Raw genomic sequence first — 21,189 nt, 5'->3', positions numbered from 1 at the left:
AAATTTTATTTATTACCTTTTGTAGTTGTTACTTTATCATATGGTACAAAAATCATTCAAAACAATCAATTCGTGTTGGCCCCAGATGACATTAAAAATGTGTACATCATTGAAAAAGTTCCAAATTATCTCCCTTTGGTGGAAAAATGACCTTTTTTGGCTTTAAAATTGAAATATCTTTTTTAACTCATCGGTGACATATATTTTTTAATATAATTTCCATATAAGCTGTACTTAAACTAAATTATTGTAAAATTTGAGCGATTTCTGTAATAAATTTCTTTTTTTATTTCGATATTACCTATATTTCTCCTATTACTTCAACCACCTTTACAAAAATGTATGCTTCTTTCGAAGGCAGATTGTGAGCGCAAATGAACGGTGACCCCACTTTTTTATTTTAATTTTCTATTAACTATAAGATAAAGTTCATTTATAGAAAAATATAGAGAAATCCTATATAAATGATTTAGACCGCGAACCCCCTTAAGCTTGAATCGGGGCGTTTTAAATGACTTACTTCCACATTAACGAATTGAATCAATTGAAATAGACACTTAAGTGTTTAGAAAATGTCAAAATCTTTCGTTAGATGAATTTGAAAATTGAAGCCGAAATCGGCCCTTACCCGACCTACTCCTTTACACGACCAACATTGTTTATGGATTGTATCAGCTTGAACTGTGATATTATTCGTTTTACTATATTTTGTATATCATACACAAGTTTTTTTATTTTTTTTTATTAAAATAACAAAGACAGCTTATATTTAATTTAATCACTAACATGCCAGAAATACAACCATGTTATGATGATATGTAAAAGGAAGATGTGGTATGTTTGGCAATAAAACAAATCTTCACAAGAGACTAAATGACACAGAAATTAACAACTGTAGGTCACTATACAGCCCTGAATTGACAAATGTAAAACAAGACAAACAAGAAAACAAACAGCCTAATTTATGTACAAAAAATGAACCAAAAAAAGACAAAATATAATTTCTGAGTTTACAGTATAAAAATCAGTTGAAAAAGGCTTGAAAAAATTACAGATGGATAAAAAAAAAAAACATCTAACAAAAACACAGAATGGACGTGGCTGAGTACTTGTGCACCCAACAACAAAAAGACGATAAGTCGAATCTGAGAGTACTTGAAGTCACTGACAGCTTAATTGTTCAAAGCCAATAACTTATGGGTTATTTTATAAAAGTACAACATTCAACTATTGATTGGATAAATACATTCATCACTCACAAACAAATAAAAGGAGACTTTGTTTTCCTTTATTTATGCCCATCCTATAATAAAAAAAGGGGCATTTCTGAGTTGTTTATAAGTATCATCCTACATATGATTAAACTTTTTTTTGTATCACATGATTTCTCACTTTTGTCAGTAAAATCCTAACCATATTTTGTTGTATAGAACCAAAGTTATAACCAGTAAGTTTTCATGGTTAAGTCAGTTTCTAATATATGACATAAGCGTATGACGACTAATTTTGGATGATATCCTGAATGACTGTAAGGTCTATAAGTCTTACCAAGAGGGTTCATCTTACCTCTTCCTCATTTTCAGAGTTCACTTGTCAACTTTTACTTGACATAGTTTAGATCTGTTTCCTCGGATACTATAAGCGAAATGCCAACTATGTTTGGTGAAAGGGACACTTTTCAGGTTTGCATGTCTATCTGTCAAGGCTCATTGAATATTAGCCAATGTACTATAAGCATAATGTCAACGTATTTGGTGTATTGAATGCACGTGTTTCATTGTGTGAGACAATTTACACACACAATTTAGATTGTGTTGAAACAACTGGTCATACATTGAATTTGAAAAAAAAATAACTCTATTGACTGGGAGAAATATTCTTATAGGTACAAAATGTCAGATTTGGAGCCCCACTCATAATTTTTTAACTTGCTATTTCCATCACCTTTTGTCCGTCGTCTGTTGTCATCTTCCATTCCTTTTACAGTTTCCAACTAAGAAGCAAGTTTATTGAAAGATTGCACACCTATTGATGTTTTGCAAGGGGTTAAGTTAACTACTTTTATAAATATGAAATCGTTTGAAGAGTTTGATTATATTTTTTTCAGATTTAACTGTAGAAAACTTATATCAAATGGGATAGCACATTCCAACTTTTAGAGATGTTGTTTACCGAGCCCGAAAATTTAAGTACGATCTGGATAAACATTAAAATAAACTAATTCTAAAAGGTTACGAATTCAACACTGTAATGGGATCTTTGGATGTTATCTTTATTGATATAAATATTGATTTTACTATCAATAAATAAAACATATAAGCATTCTTGACTCTACAATCTTTCGAAACCTGTATCTAAGCATTGCACAAGGCCATTTTGTTTCGTGATCATCAATGACACGTTTACACTAAATCCATTGGATGCTGGATGTGTACTTATTGGTATTTTAGTCTTAGATGCAAAATGGTTATTCAGCCTTTCTGGATCTATGTGATCACTCTGCATTTTTAGATGGTGCAGAGTTTCAAGTTGAAGTCATGTGAAATACATTGTGTATTTTGATGACTTACAAAAACTTAATCATCTTAGTCATATACTGCCATCTTTTGACATGTTATCTAAATATTGGCCAAACAGCTACTCTCTTTTAGATATTAATTTCAATATAGTTCCTTTGTAAAATGAATACTGATTCGAAAGCAATATTCATGAGTAACCGTGCATTGTACGCAGTTATGTAAAATACGCAACCCCGAGCCCTCTTCATCCTTCCGAAATATTTTAAATGAAAATAGTAAAGTAAAGAATGAAAAAAATAAAAATAAATGTAACAGGAAGTAAAATATGATAGGTATATGCATAAAAGCATTCTTGGCTCTACAATCAGTCGAAACATGTATTTTAACAATTCACAATTAAGGCATTCCGTTTTTTGCGACTGTCAGTGACATCTTTATACTAAATCCATTAGATTTTGTAACTGGAATGTTATGGAAATGATATAAAAGTGTTCATCATCAATGTCATACAATTTATATAGCAAAAAACAATAAATGACTAAGATGGGTTTGAAAAAACCCATACCTATGTGTTAACATTGAAATACTCCCAAAAGAAACTATAAACAAGTATTTTTAGTGAGATAAGCTAGTTATATCATGGAAGTAATATTTAAATATTACTTTCATGGTTATATCAACTAAAATACCAATTATCTTTCTGAATTTTAATGTGTGATATATCAATTTTGTTTTGTTGTTCACCTTGATACATGGGAATATGATTGTAAACTACTAGGCACTAACTCTTTCAGTCTTTCGATCAGTGATTTCGATTACTTTGATTGTGAGAAGTACAAATTAAAGAAGAATTACCATTTTTTCTGACTATTTCATGATCTGAAAGGGGGGATTTTAATTAAAAAGGAAAAATAACACCCCTGTAATCTGTAAGTGAAATAATATTCAAAATGATGACGTTCTACATTTTCATCCCTGCAATTGTATATACAATCTAACTCACTGACGATGCATTAATTTGAGATAACATGTAACATGCACAATGTTAAATGAAAATATTTTGATTAGACGTTCCTGAAAGTAAATCATGGAAAGCGCTTTGAATGCAACCAATATATATAGAGTTATTTTCATTTTGCTTAACTTGACTTCTTTTAAAGAAACTGATACATGTTGATATCATACAATGTCTACCCGTTAAATGAAATAAGTATTTTTTATGCATTTTGTCCATGCACCTGAAGCGTGAAACCGTTTCATAACTGAAAGATAATGGACACATGGGCAAGGCTAACCATGTTTGGTTCATGCTACAATTGTGTGTGACAATATGAATACTGTATGTTTAAGCATGTGACGAAATATTATGGTTTTCCCTACAATACATAAACTCTATAAATAGTGGGAATGAGAATTTAACATTATTTCTACTTCAAAGTTCAAGTTATATACTAGTTAACAAAAGAATTGATACACAAGATTGAACTTTAATTTATCATACTATATAATTAATTGGAAAAACTGTTAAATTATCCAATGAAAATCATTCATTTGCAGATAAAATAGACATAATTAAAAAAATCTGACAAATTTGGAAAAGTGAAAAATACAGTGTTATTGTACACAGGGATAACATTTGTTTGGCGAAAAATTATAAAAGTAGGCACGTTATTTCGTTTTATTCACAAAAAATTTAAGGATGTTCGCTACTCTGTTAAAAAATAACAAGCTTTTTAAAAGACTATTATGAATTGATAGTATATTAATAAAGAAACTCAAAAAGTAGAAAAAAATGGAGGGTCCGTGTGCTCATTTTCGAGATATAAGCCATTGAAAATTTGGCGGGAAATAATTCTCTTTAGATTTTTCATATATTTAACATTGGCACCTTGTTTGTTTCAAAAACTATGAAAAAATAACAAGAATTTTATAAAATTTTGAAATATGGCCTTTTAAACTTTATGTTATAAAATTATGAAAAGAAAAGTAAGGGTTAGTGGGCAAAATTTTATAATGACAATACATGGATAAAACCAGAGGATTCTGAAAATCAGGCAAAAAAAAATCAAAAAATGGAGGAGCCAACATCCTTAAGCAGGCCATCTGTAAGTAGACAAAAAAACATTGCCTTGTATTGTTTCTTTTGTTGACTAGTATAGTTCCAGTTCTGCCTTATCTGTTTTCAACTTTAGTGACCTTCCTATGTACTCCATGACACAATGAGAATATTTGTCTGGTTGTTGATCATACCACATCTTATATAAATAATTCGTAGGCTTATATAAATAATTCGTATGCTTATATAACATTAAAATAGCTACTCCGATATCTTGAAACATGGTATTCACATGTCAACTATTTGTAATTCTTATAGGGTTTCTGTACAATGTTGATGCAGAAAGTCAAAATTTTAAGTCAGCAGGAAAAAGCAATTTGCTCGATGTTGCACATAATCTTGGAGCAACTACCTTTCTTTCACTTGTTATTAAAACTTATCTTACCGCAATGTTAAATCAAACAGGTAAGCTAATATAAATAAGCATTTTCAAAATCTCAGTTACGGTATTTTAAATGTATAAATTTATTAACACATGCATTTGTTTCATTGGAAAACGGAAGAGAAGATTTTTTTTAATTTAATTTAATATGATTTTCTTGTGGTGCAAAACAGGAGAGATACATGTCTATTTTTTACCGTTTTATAATTTGAAAATATTGTTGGAAACTAATTTTATTTTTGTAAATAATTTCTTACACATGTATTCATTTATATTCAATACGAAGGACGTAAAACTATTATGCAAAATGATGTTACTTAACAAACAAACAAGCGATAAACAAATAGAGTACTGCTAGATGTATGAACTTAAATTCGAATTCAAAATTGTAATTGGAACAGTGATGTTACTTCATGATGAAGTTCAACTTCATGGCGCTTGACTTCTTTTTTTCTTCTTCTAATTTCAACTTTAAGTGCACTATGTTACAATTTCCTTAGGTTTAGTACGTTTGGCGGTTATGCGGAGTTTTGGTAGATATCTTTGTTCAGTTAAACGAAATATATAGGATACACCGACTTTTATCGAAAGGGTTCGTTGATGTCAGTTTGAGAGATTGTGCCAGAAAAATGTAGTTTTTCCCGATGTTAAATAAAGTTTAACAAACATGATAAAATATATATTAAATCTATCTTAATTAAAAAAGGGATTGCAGATTTTTAGTCCCTGTCTTATGTTGTTAATGAAATAAAACTCAAATGAATTGTATTCAGTAAATTCATTAATTGTATAATGTGTATATGTACTAATAATATGAATATCATTGCGTATTACGAAAATATATTTGGCCTTACTTTTCATATTTATATTGTAAAATATGAGGGTCAATTTTGTTTGATATAATAACATACAGCATACAGATTTTTGTAAGGTTGATGTTTTATTTGATTTTAACTATAATTTGAATACGAAAAAAAATCACTTGTGCCCTGAAACGTTTTTGTTTCAAGAAATTTAGAATACAATTCTATTTAAAGGACTTCGACTTCACACATGTCACAAATGATGATTGGATGAATGAAACTTGAAAGTTTAAGTTGTATTCTATCTGAATAACGATTATGATTGTTCAGGTCTTGAACGAGAATGAATCATCTTTTGCTTTTCTACATAATATTTTGAATTTGAGTTGTCTTACAATTTAAATTATTGAAATTTTAAAGTAATATATGACATTGTTTTTTTGCAGGACACGTGACGGTTTTCATCCCATCTAATAAAACCTTTATTGATCTACCAGAAGAACAGAAAGAAAATCTAAAGGACTTGTCATACGCAAAGGAAATTTTGCTGTACCATTTAGTTGATGGGCGCCATGATAAGAAGAGTTTTAGAAACGAGGCTCTGTACAAATCAAAGTCAAAAATGAAGGATGGAGATACATTTTTAAAAGTCCGTGTTAATATTTACCATGGCGGAGAGGTAAGAGACATTTTATTTGAGATAACTTTTGTATGTCCGTTTGTGAATTTTAATATGTAATCGTTCGTTTTGCATTGAATATAAGATAAAGGTACCAATTTTCCTGTACCAAATGCACATTTTACCTGGGTGTTTGTGTCGACTGGTATTCATGAGTGGCCGTTCATATCATTTGCGGGATATTCTATCGCGTAAGTAAAAATAACGCGTTATTTTGTAAAACTATCGCGTTACTTTGTTAAACTAACGCGTTAATTCTTCATTTAATCGCGTTAGTGTCGGAAACTAACGCGTTATTACAAAAAACTATCGCGATATTTGAATTTTGCTATTTATTTGAAATTTTATCAAACTAAGTTAATGTTAACTAATGTTATTGTTGTAAACTAACGCGATAGTTTGGTAAAATAACGCGTTATTAAAAAGCGTTATTTTTAATAACGCGATAGAATATCACGCAAATGACACGAACGACCACTCATAGGTATTCTTCGACTTCAATTAAAGTTGAACCCTTGGAATTGTATTTTTTTTTTTCTGTAAGACTTTTACTATTATAATAAGTTAGTAATTTTATATTGACTACAATATATCCCTATAACTATTTTTTTTAGAGGACAACAAAACACTGTATTAATATATTTCTAAATGATTAAGCTATTTGATGTTTTTTGTTTTTGTTTTTGTTTTTAATCTTTTATATTTTATATACTTGGAAAGATTCCAAGTTTTCCTAACTAATAAGAAACATAAGAAACGTGTAACTGCATAGATACATATCTTGTACTTTTAAACATAGATAATAACTGCAGGAGGAAGTCATATAGTGAATTTTGATAATGAGGCATCCAATGGTATTGTACACACTATATCTCGTGTCATGTTCTGGCCACCACGATATGGATCCGTAGCACAGATCGTCAATATACCAATCACTACATTTATGGCTTATGGTTTGATGGACGGTGGATTATCTGAGCAGTTGAACAGTAGGGAATTATGTATATTTTTTCTTATTTTTGAAAGCAAAGATAGTCTCAAATGGATACACCTAGACTTTGGAATCTGCCTAAATATACCAGAAGCGCATAAATTGATAGAGATATCCATTTCTTCAAATCCCCGAACAAGTTTTATTAATTAGTTCCTGGCTTCTATGGAATGCATAAAAAATATTTTGATAGGCTCATAAAATTAAAATAAAGACATCTTTGTGATACAGGGGATAGAAAGCGAGTGACGTTTGTTTAGATATCATTGAAATGATAATTTGTTTTTTTCTCTCCATTTTTTAAGGGGTTTACGGAATTGAATGGACATGAAGAATAATGGCTTATTTATAAATTCATGACATAAAACCACTGGATGTCAAAATGTACATCCTATGCCACAGATGCGAGCAAAGCAAACCAAATACCATGACGAGCTTGTCTGGTTTAAAATGTTACTTTGTATTTGTATATATAGTTTTATTTCTTGCATTCTCTGGTGTATACGATAGCCTTGTTTTAGTTCATGTTTTTATTTACAGAAAAAGAACCATATACATTATTTGCTCCCACGGACCTGCCATGGGAAGCACTTCCAAACAAGACTATGAACAAACTTAGAGGGAACAAAACAGCAATTCGCCGTATGTATATATACTTAATATGGATAACTTTAGCTGTATTTTTCAAAACCTTGAGGAATTTTTGGTCCTCAATGCACCACGTTCTTTATTAGGCCTTTTTTTTTATTCGAGCGTCACTGATGAGTCTTTTGTAGATGAAATGCGCGTCTGGTGCAAATGCGGAGAGAAGTCGATTTAAATAAAAACACATTTCAAATGATCAAATATGTCTTTTCAACCAAGATCGATTAATTTTATGCTACTTATGCCAAACCAATATGCTAAAAACGACAAAAATCAGCCGATTTAATAAGATTCGAGGTCAACGAGGAAGAGATGTTTGGATATAAATCTAAAATATTTCATTTAAAAATAAATATCAAATTATTGAAGATATAATACAATGTTTTACATATTGTTATTGACCGTTAAAAATCATTTTTTTTTTTATTTGAAAAAAGTAAAATCACAAAAATACTTAACTCTGAGGAAAATTCAAAACAGAAAGTCCCTAATCAAATGGCAAAATCAAATGATAAAACACATCAAACAAATACATTTAGACAACAACTGTCATATTCCTGACTTGGTACATGCAATTTTATGTTTGAAATTTATATTTGTTTTATTTTAAAATTATGCGGGATTCTCTCATACGTTTAAATCTTTTGGAAAGGCGTCATGGAAAATCATATAGTCTCAGGAACATATTTTACAAATGGTTTGAAACTGAATGATACTTTGACAACAATGCTGGGAGAAGAATTAAGAGTGGACTCTTTAATAGGTTCGTCAAACGATATTTAAATTAGTTTTTCATATATAAAAGGAAGTTGTGGTAAGAAAAGCAAATACATTGGTGTTCTATTATCACATGTTTTTAAAAACAATATAATCATACAATAGTTTGATATATATACAAATATATAATTATCTTTAATCATAATGATTAATTCGAAGTTCGTGTAAAAAGAAAATAAAGTACAGTTAAATGCATCATACTATGTTCATGCCAGTCGCCATTGTCTTTCGTAGCACATTTAATTATTCGCCACCCCAAATTTTGATAGGGCAGAGACAAACAACAACCTGTCTTTAGCTGGTGTTACAGTCTTCGTAGCGTAGTAAAGAGGACGTAACCGCTGTTTCGGAGTTCGATTATCACTAGGTTGTCTTTCGTTATTCAAAGAATGGAAACCCGGATATAATCCATGCGAACGACTATTTTAGTTATTGTAGTGAATATATATCGAAGCAAACGTCTTGCACCTTAAACATCTACTCATTATATATCTGAATTTAAACAGGGTTTGGAATTCTGTACTTTTAATTAAGACGGAAAGACCGAAAATAACATTACTTATATATATTTGTCCTATAGGTATAAATGTGACTGTGAATGGATCCTTCCTAGGACTTCCGGATATTGCCGCCACAAACGGAGTTGTACATATTACGACAAAGATTTTTTGGCCGACGGATTTTGACTGGGAACATTAATTAGTTGTGATGAACAAGTAGAGACAGTGCCTCTCGGAGTGACAACTTTTTGAAAGAATTGAATATATCTTAATGTATTTAGTACTAACAAATGATATTCATGTATGCTTATTATCTAAATTTTTATACAAGACTGATTACCCTTTCTTTTTTTTATTTTCTTCGTTTGTACATGTATGTATGAGATTGGTTTCAATTACTCCACGATATATTATGTTAAGTATCTAAGTTGGTGATATACACCAAAAAACATGTAAAAAAGGACGAAAATATATTTTGTACTTTATACCTACACGCATCAAAAGCTGTAGCGTATTAGTTCCTTAAGAAAATATAATATGTGATACATTTTATTTTAATTGAAGGAAAAGTAATCCCTTTCGATCGTCTTCTTTTTCTCTTTTCTATTCTAAATCGCCCTAAATCGACAAAAAGTGTTAAATATATTTTGAAGACACTATCAAAGATCTGGCCATTTAAATAGTTCCAAAAATGAAACAAAAGAGATCGACAGATATATGACAGAAGGAATATTGACTTGAATTTGTCCCTACTTTGATTATTCTCTTGTAATATTTATGATTTACAATTTCGATCAATCTATTATGTCGGTCTATTTTCTTTCTCTTCCTTCTTTTATGTAAAAATCAGTCAAAGAGAGTTTTTATGCAATATTCAGTTTTTAAGATTTATTCTAGTATTTTTTCAATATGCATGTCTTCATTGTATTCAGATGTACATGTCTTACCATTTCAAATATTGGTCCCATATACTGTTTTGAATATCTGATCTATCTGTCTATCTCGATGTTTAACAAATATAGTTTTGGCAAACTGTTCATGGTGTTGAATGAAATACAGACTGATATGCTAATCAATGGGACTTGCTATACATTTCTTTTTTTTTGATATAGTACATTATCAATCACGTTAATAAGCTTGAAGAAGATAAAACAATATATAATTTCATTTCAGAAAGACCCTATTGTATTGTTGTTATATTGCAGAATATTAGTGGGATTTTCGTGTACATCAAATTTTCAAAACTTATCATAAAATTTCACAAAGAGGGCCTTACAAGTTACGAATTGGATCAATTTAAGGTTATCCAAAATGCTGTTTCGGATTGCATTGCCCGATTAAAAAATAAATTGGTTAAAAGAAGTGATGCCAACGATAGAACTACAGCGATAACCAAATATATGATTAGTAAATTTTAATGAATCAAACCCAAATTTTTCTCGTGATAAAATAATAAGCATCAGCTGCCTTAATCTTCTTAAAAGGGTCGGAAATAGTGTGTTGATTTCGTATTTTGTATTTTGTTTGGAATGCACGACCAAACTTCTTTAATTTTTTTCATTTTTATAAATTTCCTTGTTACAAAACTTTGAATTTTTCGACAAACTAAGGTTTTTCTTATTCCAGGCATAGACTACCTTAGCCGTATTTGGCACAACTTTTTTTTGGAATTTTGGATCCTCAATGCTCTTTGGCTTTATAAATATTTTGATATTAGCGTCACTGATGAGTCTTATGTAGACGAAACGCGACTCTGGCGTACTAAATTATAATCCTGGTACCTTTGATAGCTATTTGACCTTTTCATATGAAGTGTCCTGTTTTGATTTGGGATTGCGTGTGCTCTATTTATTATCCGGCATAGTAATTTACTGCATTTTAATATATAAATGTTACTTGTGGTATTTATGCTTGTTGGAATTAGATATTTTTTGCAATGGAAAAATGTTAATTATTTACAATTTCAAGTTCTCCTGTCATGCCATTACCATGGGAAGAACAATTTTATGTATAACTGTAAATGAATAGGTGTGACATATGTCTCAATACTCGCACTAACTGATAATCACAAACCAATCATAATTTAATACATACAGAAAGATACCATAAACATACGATGCATACACAGCCAAAATATGACGTTGATTTGTTACAAAATGTCTTTGATATGAAAACTACGGTGACAAAAAAACACGTCATTCATTTAAAATCATAAAATTGAAAAAAAAATGATTTGCAAATGAAACATTAAACATCAAAAATCATATTTAATACGAAACGATAATACACAATTAATCCGAAATTACATCAACTAATGTCATATTAATTGAAAAATGACAAAGAATAAAAAGAGGGGGAGAAAAATCTGCCTATAAACAGATATTTATATATATTTACTTTTAAAGATCACATAAAGGAAGGTATGTGGGTGGAAACGTTTCACAAATTGTTTAATAAGAATTACAAGTTAAAGTGGAAAGGGCCGGATTAATAAATATGTTTAAACTAAACTAAACTACAAGTTAACACATCAAATGCTGATGATAAAAGGAAGTGACCACTACGCACTTACACTTGAACTCGTGCTGACTCCGCACGATCAGTGACCAATAAGAAAGATGTTATCTAATTATACACTGGTCATCAGTGAAATTGATCAGCACATGACAACTCTGACTCTTTGACCAGACTAGAGGCATCGTAAATCTACAGTATAAATAGCTCACTCTTTATTTAAGTCTTTTTAATAAACAATTAAAATGAAATATAAATATAAATTCGTTATTTTACATATATTTACGGTTAAACTATTAATTATGGTTACCTTTGTGATAGATATTAATTTTGTAAAAATGTTCCTGATATATGCCGATTTGTGTTAATATTCTTATGTATTATTATGTCACTTGATCGAGTAAATAGAAATTGATTCTATGTAAACTTATATCATGACGGCTTTTGCATTTACCTTGTACCATATACATGTATACTTTTTCATACATTAAACAATATGATACCATTATTTCTTTTATTTTGTGAAAAGATAGGGAATGCGTAAAATCTTGGTTAGCTTCTATTAAAACATACATGTACTTTGAATGACCAAAGCCTTTAAAACATTAACAAAACCTTAAACATATCTGAAAACTGACCTTATTTAAAGACAACACAGCTTTGACAATTTTGTCATCATTGGGGATTTAAGAACACTTATAAATGTCAACAGCACTTATCATTAAACTAATATGATCTTCATTTTGGTACATTCAAAATAGGATATTGTCAATTTTGCTTTATACAAATCATTAAAATTAACGTGAGAACAATATTTAAGTAAATAACTGGTACACACCCTTGAAATCGCGGGCATTTAGAGCGTGGTTGAAAATATGTACACTTGTGTAGGAATATTGGTTTGTAAAGAAATTTATGGGGAATATATCAAATATATCTTAAGCATGAACTGATTTAAATATAACATTTTGATTTTTTTACCATTTCAAAATATTGTATGTTTATCATAAGAATGTCAATGCAAAGATTAACTATATTTAGTAAAATGAATGCTTTGTTACCATGTTTTTTCGTTTGTTGTGCACTAGACAGAATAATCGATATGTTAACCTTTTCAATTTCACGCACTCGAAACGGATTCCATTAATGAACTCGTATAAGTATTTGATATATGCAAATACATTTGGAATTATGAATAGAGCCATAATAAAATACTCAATAAACCACAACCACTATACATCGGCGACGTCATAAAGTTATCTGTGCACGAAAACGACATATTTAACTGAAATTACATCAGTATTATTAGTAGGAAAGTTCGCCATATTAACATCAAAATAACGAAGTCATGTTAGGTGTGTCTGAGGATTTTGTTAACAGTAAAACAGTTAACAATATTTTGTTGTTATTCAAATATTATATATACAAATGTAGATGTAAGAACATATCCCCCACAAAATATGGTGGGGTAGAATATTTGAAATATTGGATTAATATAGAAAAATACTCTGTATGTTTCTTAACCCCTGTACAAAAAGTAAAAATGGATCAGAAATGGCATTTGTTAGAAGCAGCTTTTATTTAATTTATTTGATTAATTATCAAAATCTTTTTGTAATATTTATATATATCTTATTATATCCATATGACTTTATTGATTTATCAAGTATTACTTTATTTTTAAAATGTGTATCGAATACTGCAGTACGTAATTTCACATGTTTCATCATCAAAAATAAAATAATTACAAAAAAAACATCAAAATAACGCATGCATTCAAAGATTGGTTTTTATTCCTATCCCTTGCTAACGCTCAGGTTATAATTTTAATGCAACAACCCAGGCAATGTGATGTTTTTCAACAAATCTATGGCGTGCATGAATTGTACACGATTGTATAACGGATCAAGGGGTCATAAGAAATAAGATTTGTATTGCGTCGAGGTACCGAATGAATGTTTGATACCGGTTCCAGTAGCTCAGGTACTCAAAACATTGTTTGTAATTAAGTTATGAATTAATAGTTGTTTGTAAAACCAAAATTATTTGTTAATTGTTTACTTATGTGTTTGAATGTTCCTTTGGTATCTTTCTCCTCTCTTTTTAAGCGTTTATAGTTTGGGGACGTGTTCTTTTATTGTAATGTTTTTTGCTCCAATCTGATGGATTTAAAACTTTATAAATAATATCTGTTAGACTTTAATGTTGGTTTTGAGGTTCGTTGATTAATCCAAAAATTATCCGGATCATCACCATTTAAAAGACGGACGAAAGATACCAGAGGGACAGTCAAACAGACAATTTGAAAAATAAACTGACAACGCCTGGCTGGAAAAGGAAAAAGAAAAGAATAAAACAGACAGCTAGATACCATAAACATACTATGTATACACAAGCCACAGTCTGAGCTCGATTTGCTATATGATATAAAAAAACTGACGATAAAAAGTCATTTATTAAAAATCATAAAATGCAGAAAATACATTTAGCAAATAAAACATTTGACAAAAAAGTTACTATTTGATATGATATATTAATACATTATTAATACGAAATTACATCAACTAATTTCCTATCAATTGAATCAATGACAAAGAATAACAAAGATGTGGAGAAAAATCTGTCTCACAGATAAATATATATACATATCTACTTCTAAAGATAAAATTAAGGGAAGAACGTGTATGTGGGTTTGAATTTTTAATAAACTGTTTGAAAAGAAAGTTCATCAAATGTTCATGATAAAAGGAACTGACCACAACGCACTTACACGTGAAGTTGTGCTGACCGAATAAGATCAATGATCAATAAGAAAGATGTATTCCAATAATGCATTAGTCATAAGTTAAATTTCTCTGAACGTGAAAACATGTTATCTAATGTCAACAATTTATTGTGTAATTGAGAAGGACACTCTGACCCTTTGATCAGATAAGTAGAGGCGTCACATATTACAGTATTAATAGCTCACTCTTTATTTGAGTCTTAGTAATAATTATCTTCTTTGCTGTCTTAAATTATTTTATTCAGCTTAATTTTAAATTAAAGAATTAATTCATGGAAGCCATAGATTGTTGGAAATTAACACATGGCCTGGGCCGTGATATTCGAATTTTATCCTACCTTACAAATCAATTTTAATACATTATTATACGAATTTCAATGGTTCACGTATCAGAAAACGTTCAACTGTAGCGTTTTCATTTGCATGACGTCATGTTTTGAAATGACTTAAATGCGTCAAAAACATTAAAAGACTTTCGCGGAATTTTATTTTATTTTTATTTTGTTGATTTCTCCGAGCTCTCATGCATTACTTCTTTTTATTATGCATCCGAATACGAATAAGAGTTATTTTGTCTATTTTTAACTGCAATTTTTTAAACAATTAAATCGGCAAACGGTTTGCAAATAGGTTCCAATACATGTGGATTTATGTGGGAAGTATATAGTAACAGCCATTATTGTGTATATCTCTATGTCTGCGCTATAGATATATGGAGAATTTTATCACGGTGTTGTTTACAAAGCGAAAGAAGCACGTCATATTAGAATAGCAAATAAAAACTTATATGCTAATATGTTTTAGAAAAATTACAATCATTATGGTTTACTCCATATAGTACGTTGAGTGCATAGAAATACTAAGAAATGGATTGACACAAATATTCAAATTATTTAGGTAATTCTTCATTTTTGGTATATTGTTTTAAAATTATAATTGTCAATTATACGATATTCCCGTGCTTGCATTTCCTTTCATGATTTTCTTGAAAGAGGGTTGCTGCTCACAAGGAACCTATTACACCAAGAGTTCTAAGTAGAGAAGTTTAAATCACCCTTTTGTAATTTTGTGGACGCCATCAGGAGTTAGTTGACCGTTGTGGAATAACCGTTTCACAAATGATATCGGATATGTTACTTACGTCGTAACTACAATCCCCTTCTCTACCCTTTCATGAATTTGACCTACAGGATGATACTATTTACCGGATTTGTTATAACATAAGCAATACGACGGGTGCCACATGAAGAGTTAGATCTGCTTACCCTTCCGGAGCTCATGAGATCCCCCTAGTGTTAATTGGGGTTCGTGTTGCTTATTCTTTAGTTTTTCATGTTGTGTCATGTGTTCTATTGTTTGTCTGTTTGTCTTATTCATTTTTACCCAAGCGTTGTCAGTTTATTTTCGATTTATGAGTTTTACTGTCCCTCTGATATCTTTTGTCCCTCTTTTGAAGTTATCTGTACTGAGACACGCAGTCTTCTAATAATAATAAACAACACCCAAAAGGGTGGATGCTTTTTGTTTCTGATTGATGATTTTCTTAAAACACCAGTAATATATATTACAGGATTATTGTATTGTATTTGTTTTATCGTAACAATAATTTTGTTGTAATATTGCTCTGTTCTTCCATGGCAATACTCCTTGAGGAGTGAGATAGTTTTTGTTTGAAAGCAAACTATGAACTTGCAAAGTAAACAAAATTGTTATAGATAATATTGATGTTATTTTGAAGTGTTTTTTGGGGGGTTTAGGGAAAAATACTTCTAAATAAAACCCGTAAATAATTAATGCATGTCATAATAGAACCAAAGTTGTATACTATGTCTTGTATATGTTGCGTTTTTTGTACATATAATAAGATGTACAAAAAATATTGTGCATGTTATAACTTGAACAATGCAAAAATACAAGTCCTAACATGTACAAAAGTAATTCGTACATGTTATAACATATACAAAATATTGATTATTGCTTAAAAAGGATTTTAACTTGTACAAGATTTAAAAAAAAATGAAATGTATTGAAAAAGAAAGAACAGTAATAAAAAGCTCAGAACGTATTTGTTTTTAATTCAAACCTAATTATGTAGTCTCTGATTCTATATGAACCTGTCTTTTTTGTTGCACACAGACAACAAGAAAGTTCGTCGTATATACAGTGTATTATTATGCAAAATTAATCATGTTGTTAAAACAAACAAGCTTGATTGTTGTTTGTATTATAACACACTGCAAATACACTCATCATAAATCTATACTAGAATTGAAATTTTGTATTTGCGCCATACACACGTTTTGTCTACAAAATGCTAATCAGTGACGCTCGAATAAAAAATATTAAAAAGGCCATATACAATACAAAGTTTAAGATCATTGAGTACCAAAAATTGCAAAGGACTATAAGCACATATATTTAAATGTTTATCCCATCATAAACTAGATTTCTGCTTTAAATTAACTATGATAATACGAAAATGCGTAAGGATTCGTGTTTCAATCTTCATTTGGGTTTTGATAAGTGAACACTAGATTCTTCCAAGTAGCGTGTGTCATTGCCTCCTATTTGACTCAAGTTTGCTACTCTCAACTTCAACCCGGCAGTACTTGATAAATATGTCGTACCTAGCTGTTTCACTTTAAACTTAAGAGTTTCTAAGAATTTTTTATAATGCTTGTATATGGTTATTTCCCTATCTATTTTTGGACATTAGGGATAGCCGGTCAGCGAGCATATATATATATATAAAGGTGCGACAAAGGATCGCTAAACGATACACGATTCCTTCGACTGTTGCTTCAGAAGAGAAAGGTAAGATGATTTAGACATTCAAATTAAGAATATGAATTTCCAAAATACGAAAGAAAATAGGCATATTTGGTTAATAATTTAATGTTCTCCAAAAGATGTTATAAATACAATTGATTAATATCAAAAAGCAGTCTAGATTTTTCAAAAACATAATATAATACATATAAGGATTATCTGTAGCTATGATTATAATATACTTTGATGTCCTTAAAAAAAGATGATCATTCAATTATCTCCATACTAAGTTGATTATATGAGTTAATACGTTGCAGCTGCGTTTATATGATATTTTTTTGTATTCCTTTTTTACTCTTTATTTATTTATATAATAAACGTTGATTTAATTAGTTATCAAAGGTACCAGGAGTATAATTTAGTACGCCAGACGCGCGTTTTGTCTACATTAGACTAATCAGTGACGCTGGTGTTTTAAGAAAATCATCAATCAGAAACCAAAGGCATCCACCCTTTATGGTGTTGTTTATTATTATTAGAAGACTGCGTGTCTCAGTACAGATAACTACAAAAGAGGGAAAAAAGATATCAGAGGGACAGTCAAACTCATAAATCGAAAATAAACATCCAGCGGTTAACTAAATGCGTATTCAGATCGAAAAACAATATAATGTATAACGATATATAAAAAGAAGATGTTGTATGATTGCCAATGAGACAACTGTCCACAAGACACCAACATGACACAGACACTAACAACAATAGAACATCGTACGGCCTTCAACAATGAACAAAGGCCATGCCGCATAGTCAGCCATAAAAGGCCCCAATATGACAATGTAAAACAATTCAAACGAGAATACTAACGGCCGTATTTGTATAAAAAATTAACGAAGAACAAATATGTAACACAAAAACAAACGACATCAACTGAATTATAGGCTTCTGACTTGGGACAGGCACTTAATGTGGCGGTGTTAAACATTTTAGCGGGATCCCAACCCTCTCCCTAACCTGGGACAGTGGTATAACAGTACAACATAAGATATCTTTCTTTTGACAAGATCAACACACTGAGTCCGATATCATACCGTTAATGCTATTTCACAAGGTAACATATCAAAAGTAGACATACTACCCTACCCTGGCATACATTATTCTGGATTTTAGAGGCAAATATATATTTTAAATTTTTTTTGCACTCAAGGGTAGAGCCTACAAAAATATCACCGAGGCGGTTGTGTTTCCATTTGATAAATACCTTGCAAAGCACATGCAATGATAATGACTGTTTTTAACATGGTAATTTATTTTCTGATCTGCATTATTGACCATGAGTTTGACATAAGTTCATTATACAAACGGTCTATAAATAGATTGTCCTATGGTTAATGCTTTCAAATTCTATTATCCCTTGTTCTTGTAGTCCATCGATATATGTATAATTTTTGGCGAAACCTGCAAGAAATCAAATATCAAAGTTTTACGATTGGCAATCCATAAAATATATATTATTTCCACTACAAACTGTACAGTAACTATAAAGTCTATCATGCTGTAGAATCAACCTGTTTTTTTTTTATAGATAAACCCTGTATGCTATGGGGAACATAGATTCAATCCCAGTGATATCACAAGTAAAAAGTCTTTTCCAAGTGATGTCGGGAGATGTAGACGGAGCACGACATACAGCGGAAAAATTTGCAGAAACTGGTATTATTGCCTCCCAAATGACATCTCTTATCCATGTTATGAACGGAGACGAAGAGGCCGCAAGAGAAACGCAAAAAAAATTTGGTAAAAGTATGGAAAGTTTGGCTGATTCAGTGCCAGTGGTAGGCCATATAAAGGGGTCAATTCATCACATTGTTGGTCAAAAAGAAAAAGGAAACTCTGTTTTTAAGAGTGCCAGTGGGTCTTTCCTGACTATTCCAGCTGCAGTCGCGGGGACGATTGTTGGTGGTCCAGCAGGAGGAGCAGCAGCAGCCGTAGTGGCTTCTCAAGCTTACGATGGAATAGTGACAGGCATAGATACAGCTGTCAATGGTCAACGCGAAGATGGAAGACCTCGCTATTACGGTTCATGGGATACGTGGGATAAAATGGGTAGGGGAGAAACAACTGCTGGTGACGAATTTGATCTTCTAGCTGGAATTGGATTTGATGCTTTAGGGGGAGCTACTGGCGCTAAAGTTGGAAAAGGGTTAAGAGGTTTCGCCAGAGCTGTTGGTAGGGAAATCGGAGATAGTATTCCTGGGTCAAATGTTTTCAATAGATTTAGAAGGCCACGCTGCAAAAGAGACAATGAATATCATCTGTCTCACGAGGAAGCAGGATTTGCAGGTACTCATCTGAAACTGGAAGGTGGAATGAGCGAAATCATCAATTCCAACTGGCAAAATATGAGTATTGCAGACAACTTGTCGAGCGTTATATCCTTATTTGTTATACTAAAACTAGTATTATGGAATGACAAAAACGGAAGAAACTACAGCAAGGAACTTTGTTCATATTCCACAACTATAGAAGAAGATATCCGAGTTTGTCAACTGGTCCTCCTTAACAACATTCGAAGATTAGAGAACAAATTACATGATCAAAGCGAAAATGAAATTTTTACATTTGTCCTGAATCCAGAAGTACCCTTTGAAATAAGTAATTCCTCTACAATATTGATAAAAACTGTAACATCTCTATATGGCATTCTGTCAAGCATTGGAATGCACAAGCATATTGGAACTACTTGGGCGGAAGAAGTTTGTTTTTTTGAAAACCCGAAAGCGTATAAATCATGCGAAAAAAATCTAACGGATGGTCTATCTACGACAAATGGCAAAGCGTTTCATCTCGGAGAAAAGAGAAAACGACGTCAAACTTGCAGAGCTAAGAGCAGGTCAAAGATAAATAAAGAAAACACAAACAAATCAAATGTTGATCTTTACAAAAACTTGAAAAGAAAAGACAGAATTAAGCCAAACCATGATGCAAATCATGTCCCTGCAGCTAGTATATTTAAAGAATTTGGCATCAAACCACGTAATTTACCTGCACATAACATCCCACAAGGATTGCATCAAAAACAAATGACCAGAGTAGGAACGTCAAAGAGTAGCAACATTGCAAAAACACTACGTGATTACGAAAGTAGGCTTTTAAAAGCGAAAAAGTTAGATCAAGCACTCGAGTTAGATTTTATAGCTGGTTATGGCCGAGCTAATGCAGATTTTGCAAAAAATGGATTTCGGCCAGCTCTAGTGAAATACAGTAAAGATCTAAACAAGATTGTTGACTTATGGGACGATATTATTAAAACAAATCCGGAAACGTATGGACAATTCATAGAATTTAACCCACGTTCAAAGCTTCAGAAGGTTAAAGAAATTATTAATGAAGATATAAAAAAATATAAAGAAATAGAAGCCGAAGGCCTTACGGGAAATACAGATTGGCGAAAGAAATGGATTGAATACACCGAAAGGAGATACCTGAAAATAATAAAGGATAACAACCTGGAGATAAACGGCAAAATCAATATAGATGCAGTTGATATTTTACAAGGAAAATAAATATAATGATTTGTTCAGGTTAATTGACGAAATCTATTTTTTTATTTCATTTTTGAACATAAATTGCCCTTAAGTTTACCATTTCGATTAGTGTCAGGATAATGTTATTTTTAATAAATAAATTAGTCAGCTTACTGTGAACA

The 21,189-nt window shown here is 30.9% G+C and overlaps 2 protein-coding genes across 2 annotated transcripts; both read left to right on the top strand.

The window, feature by feature from the left end:
- Positions 1-4,835: 4,835 nt before the first annotated feature.
- LOC139528165 (transforming growth factor-beta-induced protein ig-h3-like) lies at positions 4,836-11,072 on the top strand. The gene is made up of 6 exons (XM_071324024.1): positions 4,836-5,040; positions 6,267-6,499; positions 7,299-7,488; positions 8,031-8,132; positions 8,788-8,898; positions 9,493-11,072. Exons 1-6 carry the CDS (start codon positions 4,857-4,859, stop codon positions 9,609-9,611), a joined length of 939 nt encoding a protein of 312 aa, XP_071180125.1. The 5' UTR covers positions 4,836-4,856; the 3' UTR covers positions 9,612-11,072.
- Positions 11,073-17,485: 6,413 nt separating this feature from the next.
- LOC139526781 (uncharacterized) lies at positions 17,486-21,189 on the top strand. Its single transcript, XM_071321946.1, has 2 exons — positions 17,486-17,525; positions 19,066-21,189. The coding sequence occupies exon 2, from the start codon at positions 19,082-19,084 to the stop codon at positions 21,044-21,046; it is 1,965 nt and encodes a 654-aa protein (XP_071178047.1). The 5' UTR covers positions 17,486-17,525; positions 19,066-19,081; the 3' UTR covers positions 21,047-21,189.

The sequence above is a fragment of the Mytilus edulis genome, chromosome 6 (assembly GCF_963676685.1).
Source record: "Mytilus edulis chromosome 6, xbMytEdul2.2, whole genome shotgun sequence".
Classification (NCBI taxonomy): domain Eukaryota; kingdom Metazoa; phylum Mollusca; class Bivalvia; order Mytilida; family Mytilidae; genus Mytilus; species Mytilus edulis.
This window is presented reverse-complemented; position numbering and strand designations above follow the sequence as displayed.

What these genes read in the sequence shown, in the direction of transcription:
- LOC139528165 (XM_071324024.1), top strand. Translation starts at nt 4,857, where the DNA reads ATGGTATTCACATGTCAACTATTTGTAATTCTTATAGGGTTTCTGTAC. An exon ending in CGCAATGTTAAATCAAACAG is followed by an intron (nt 5,041 to 6,266) that starts GTAAGCTAATAT and finishes GTTTTTTTGCAG; the next exon opens with GACACGTGACGGTTTTCATC. An exon ending in ATTATCTGAGCAGTTGAACA is followed by an intron (nt 7,489 to 8,030) that starts GTAGGGAATTAT and finishes TTTTATTTACAG; the next exon opens with AAAAAGAACCATATACATTA.
- LOC139526781 (XM_071321946.1), top strand. Translation starts at nt 19,082, where the DNA reads ATGGGGAACATAGATTCAATCCCAGTGATATCACAAGTAAAAAGTCTT.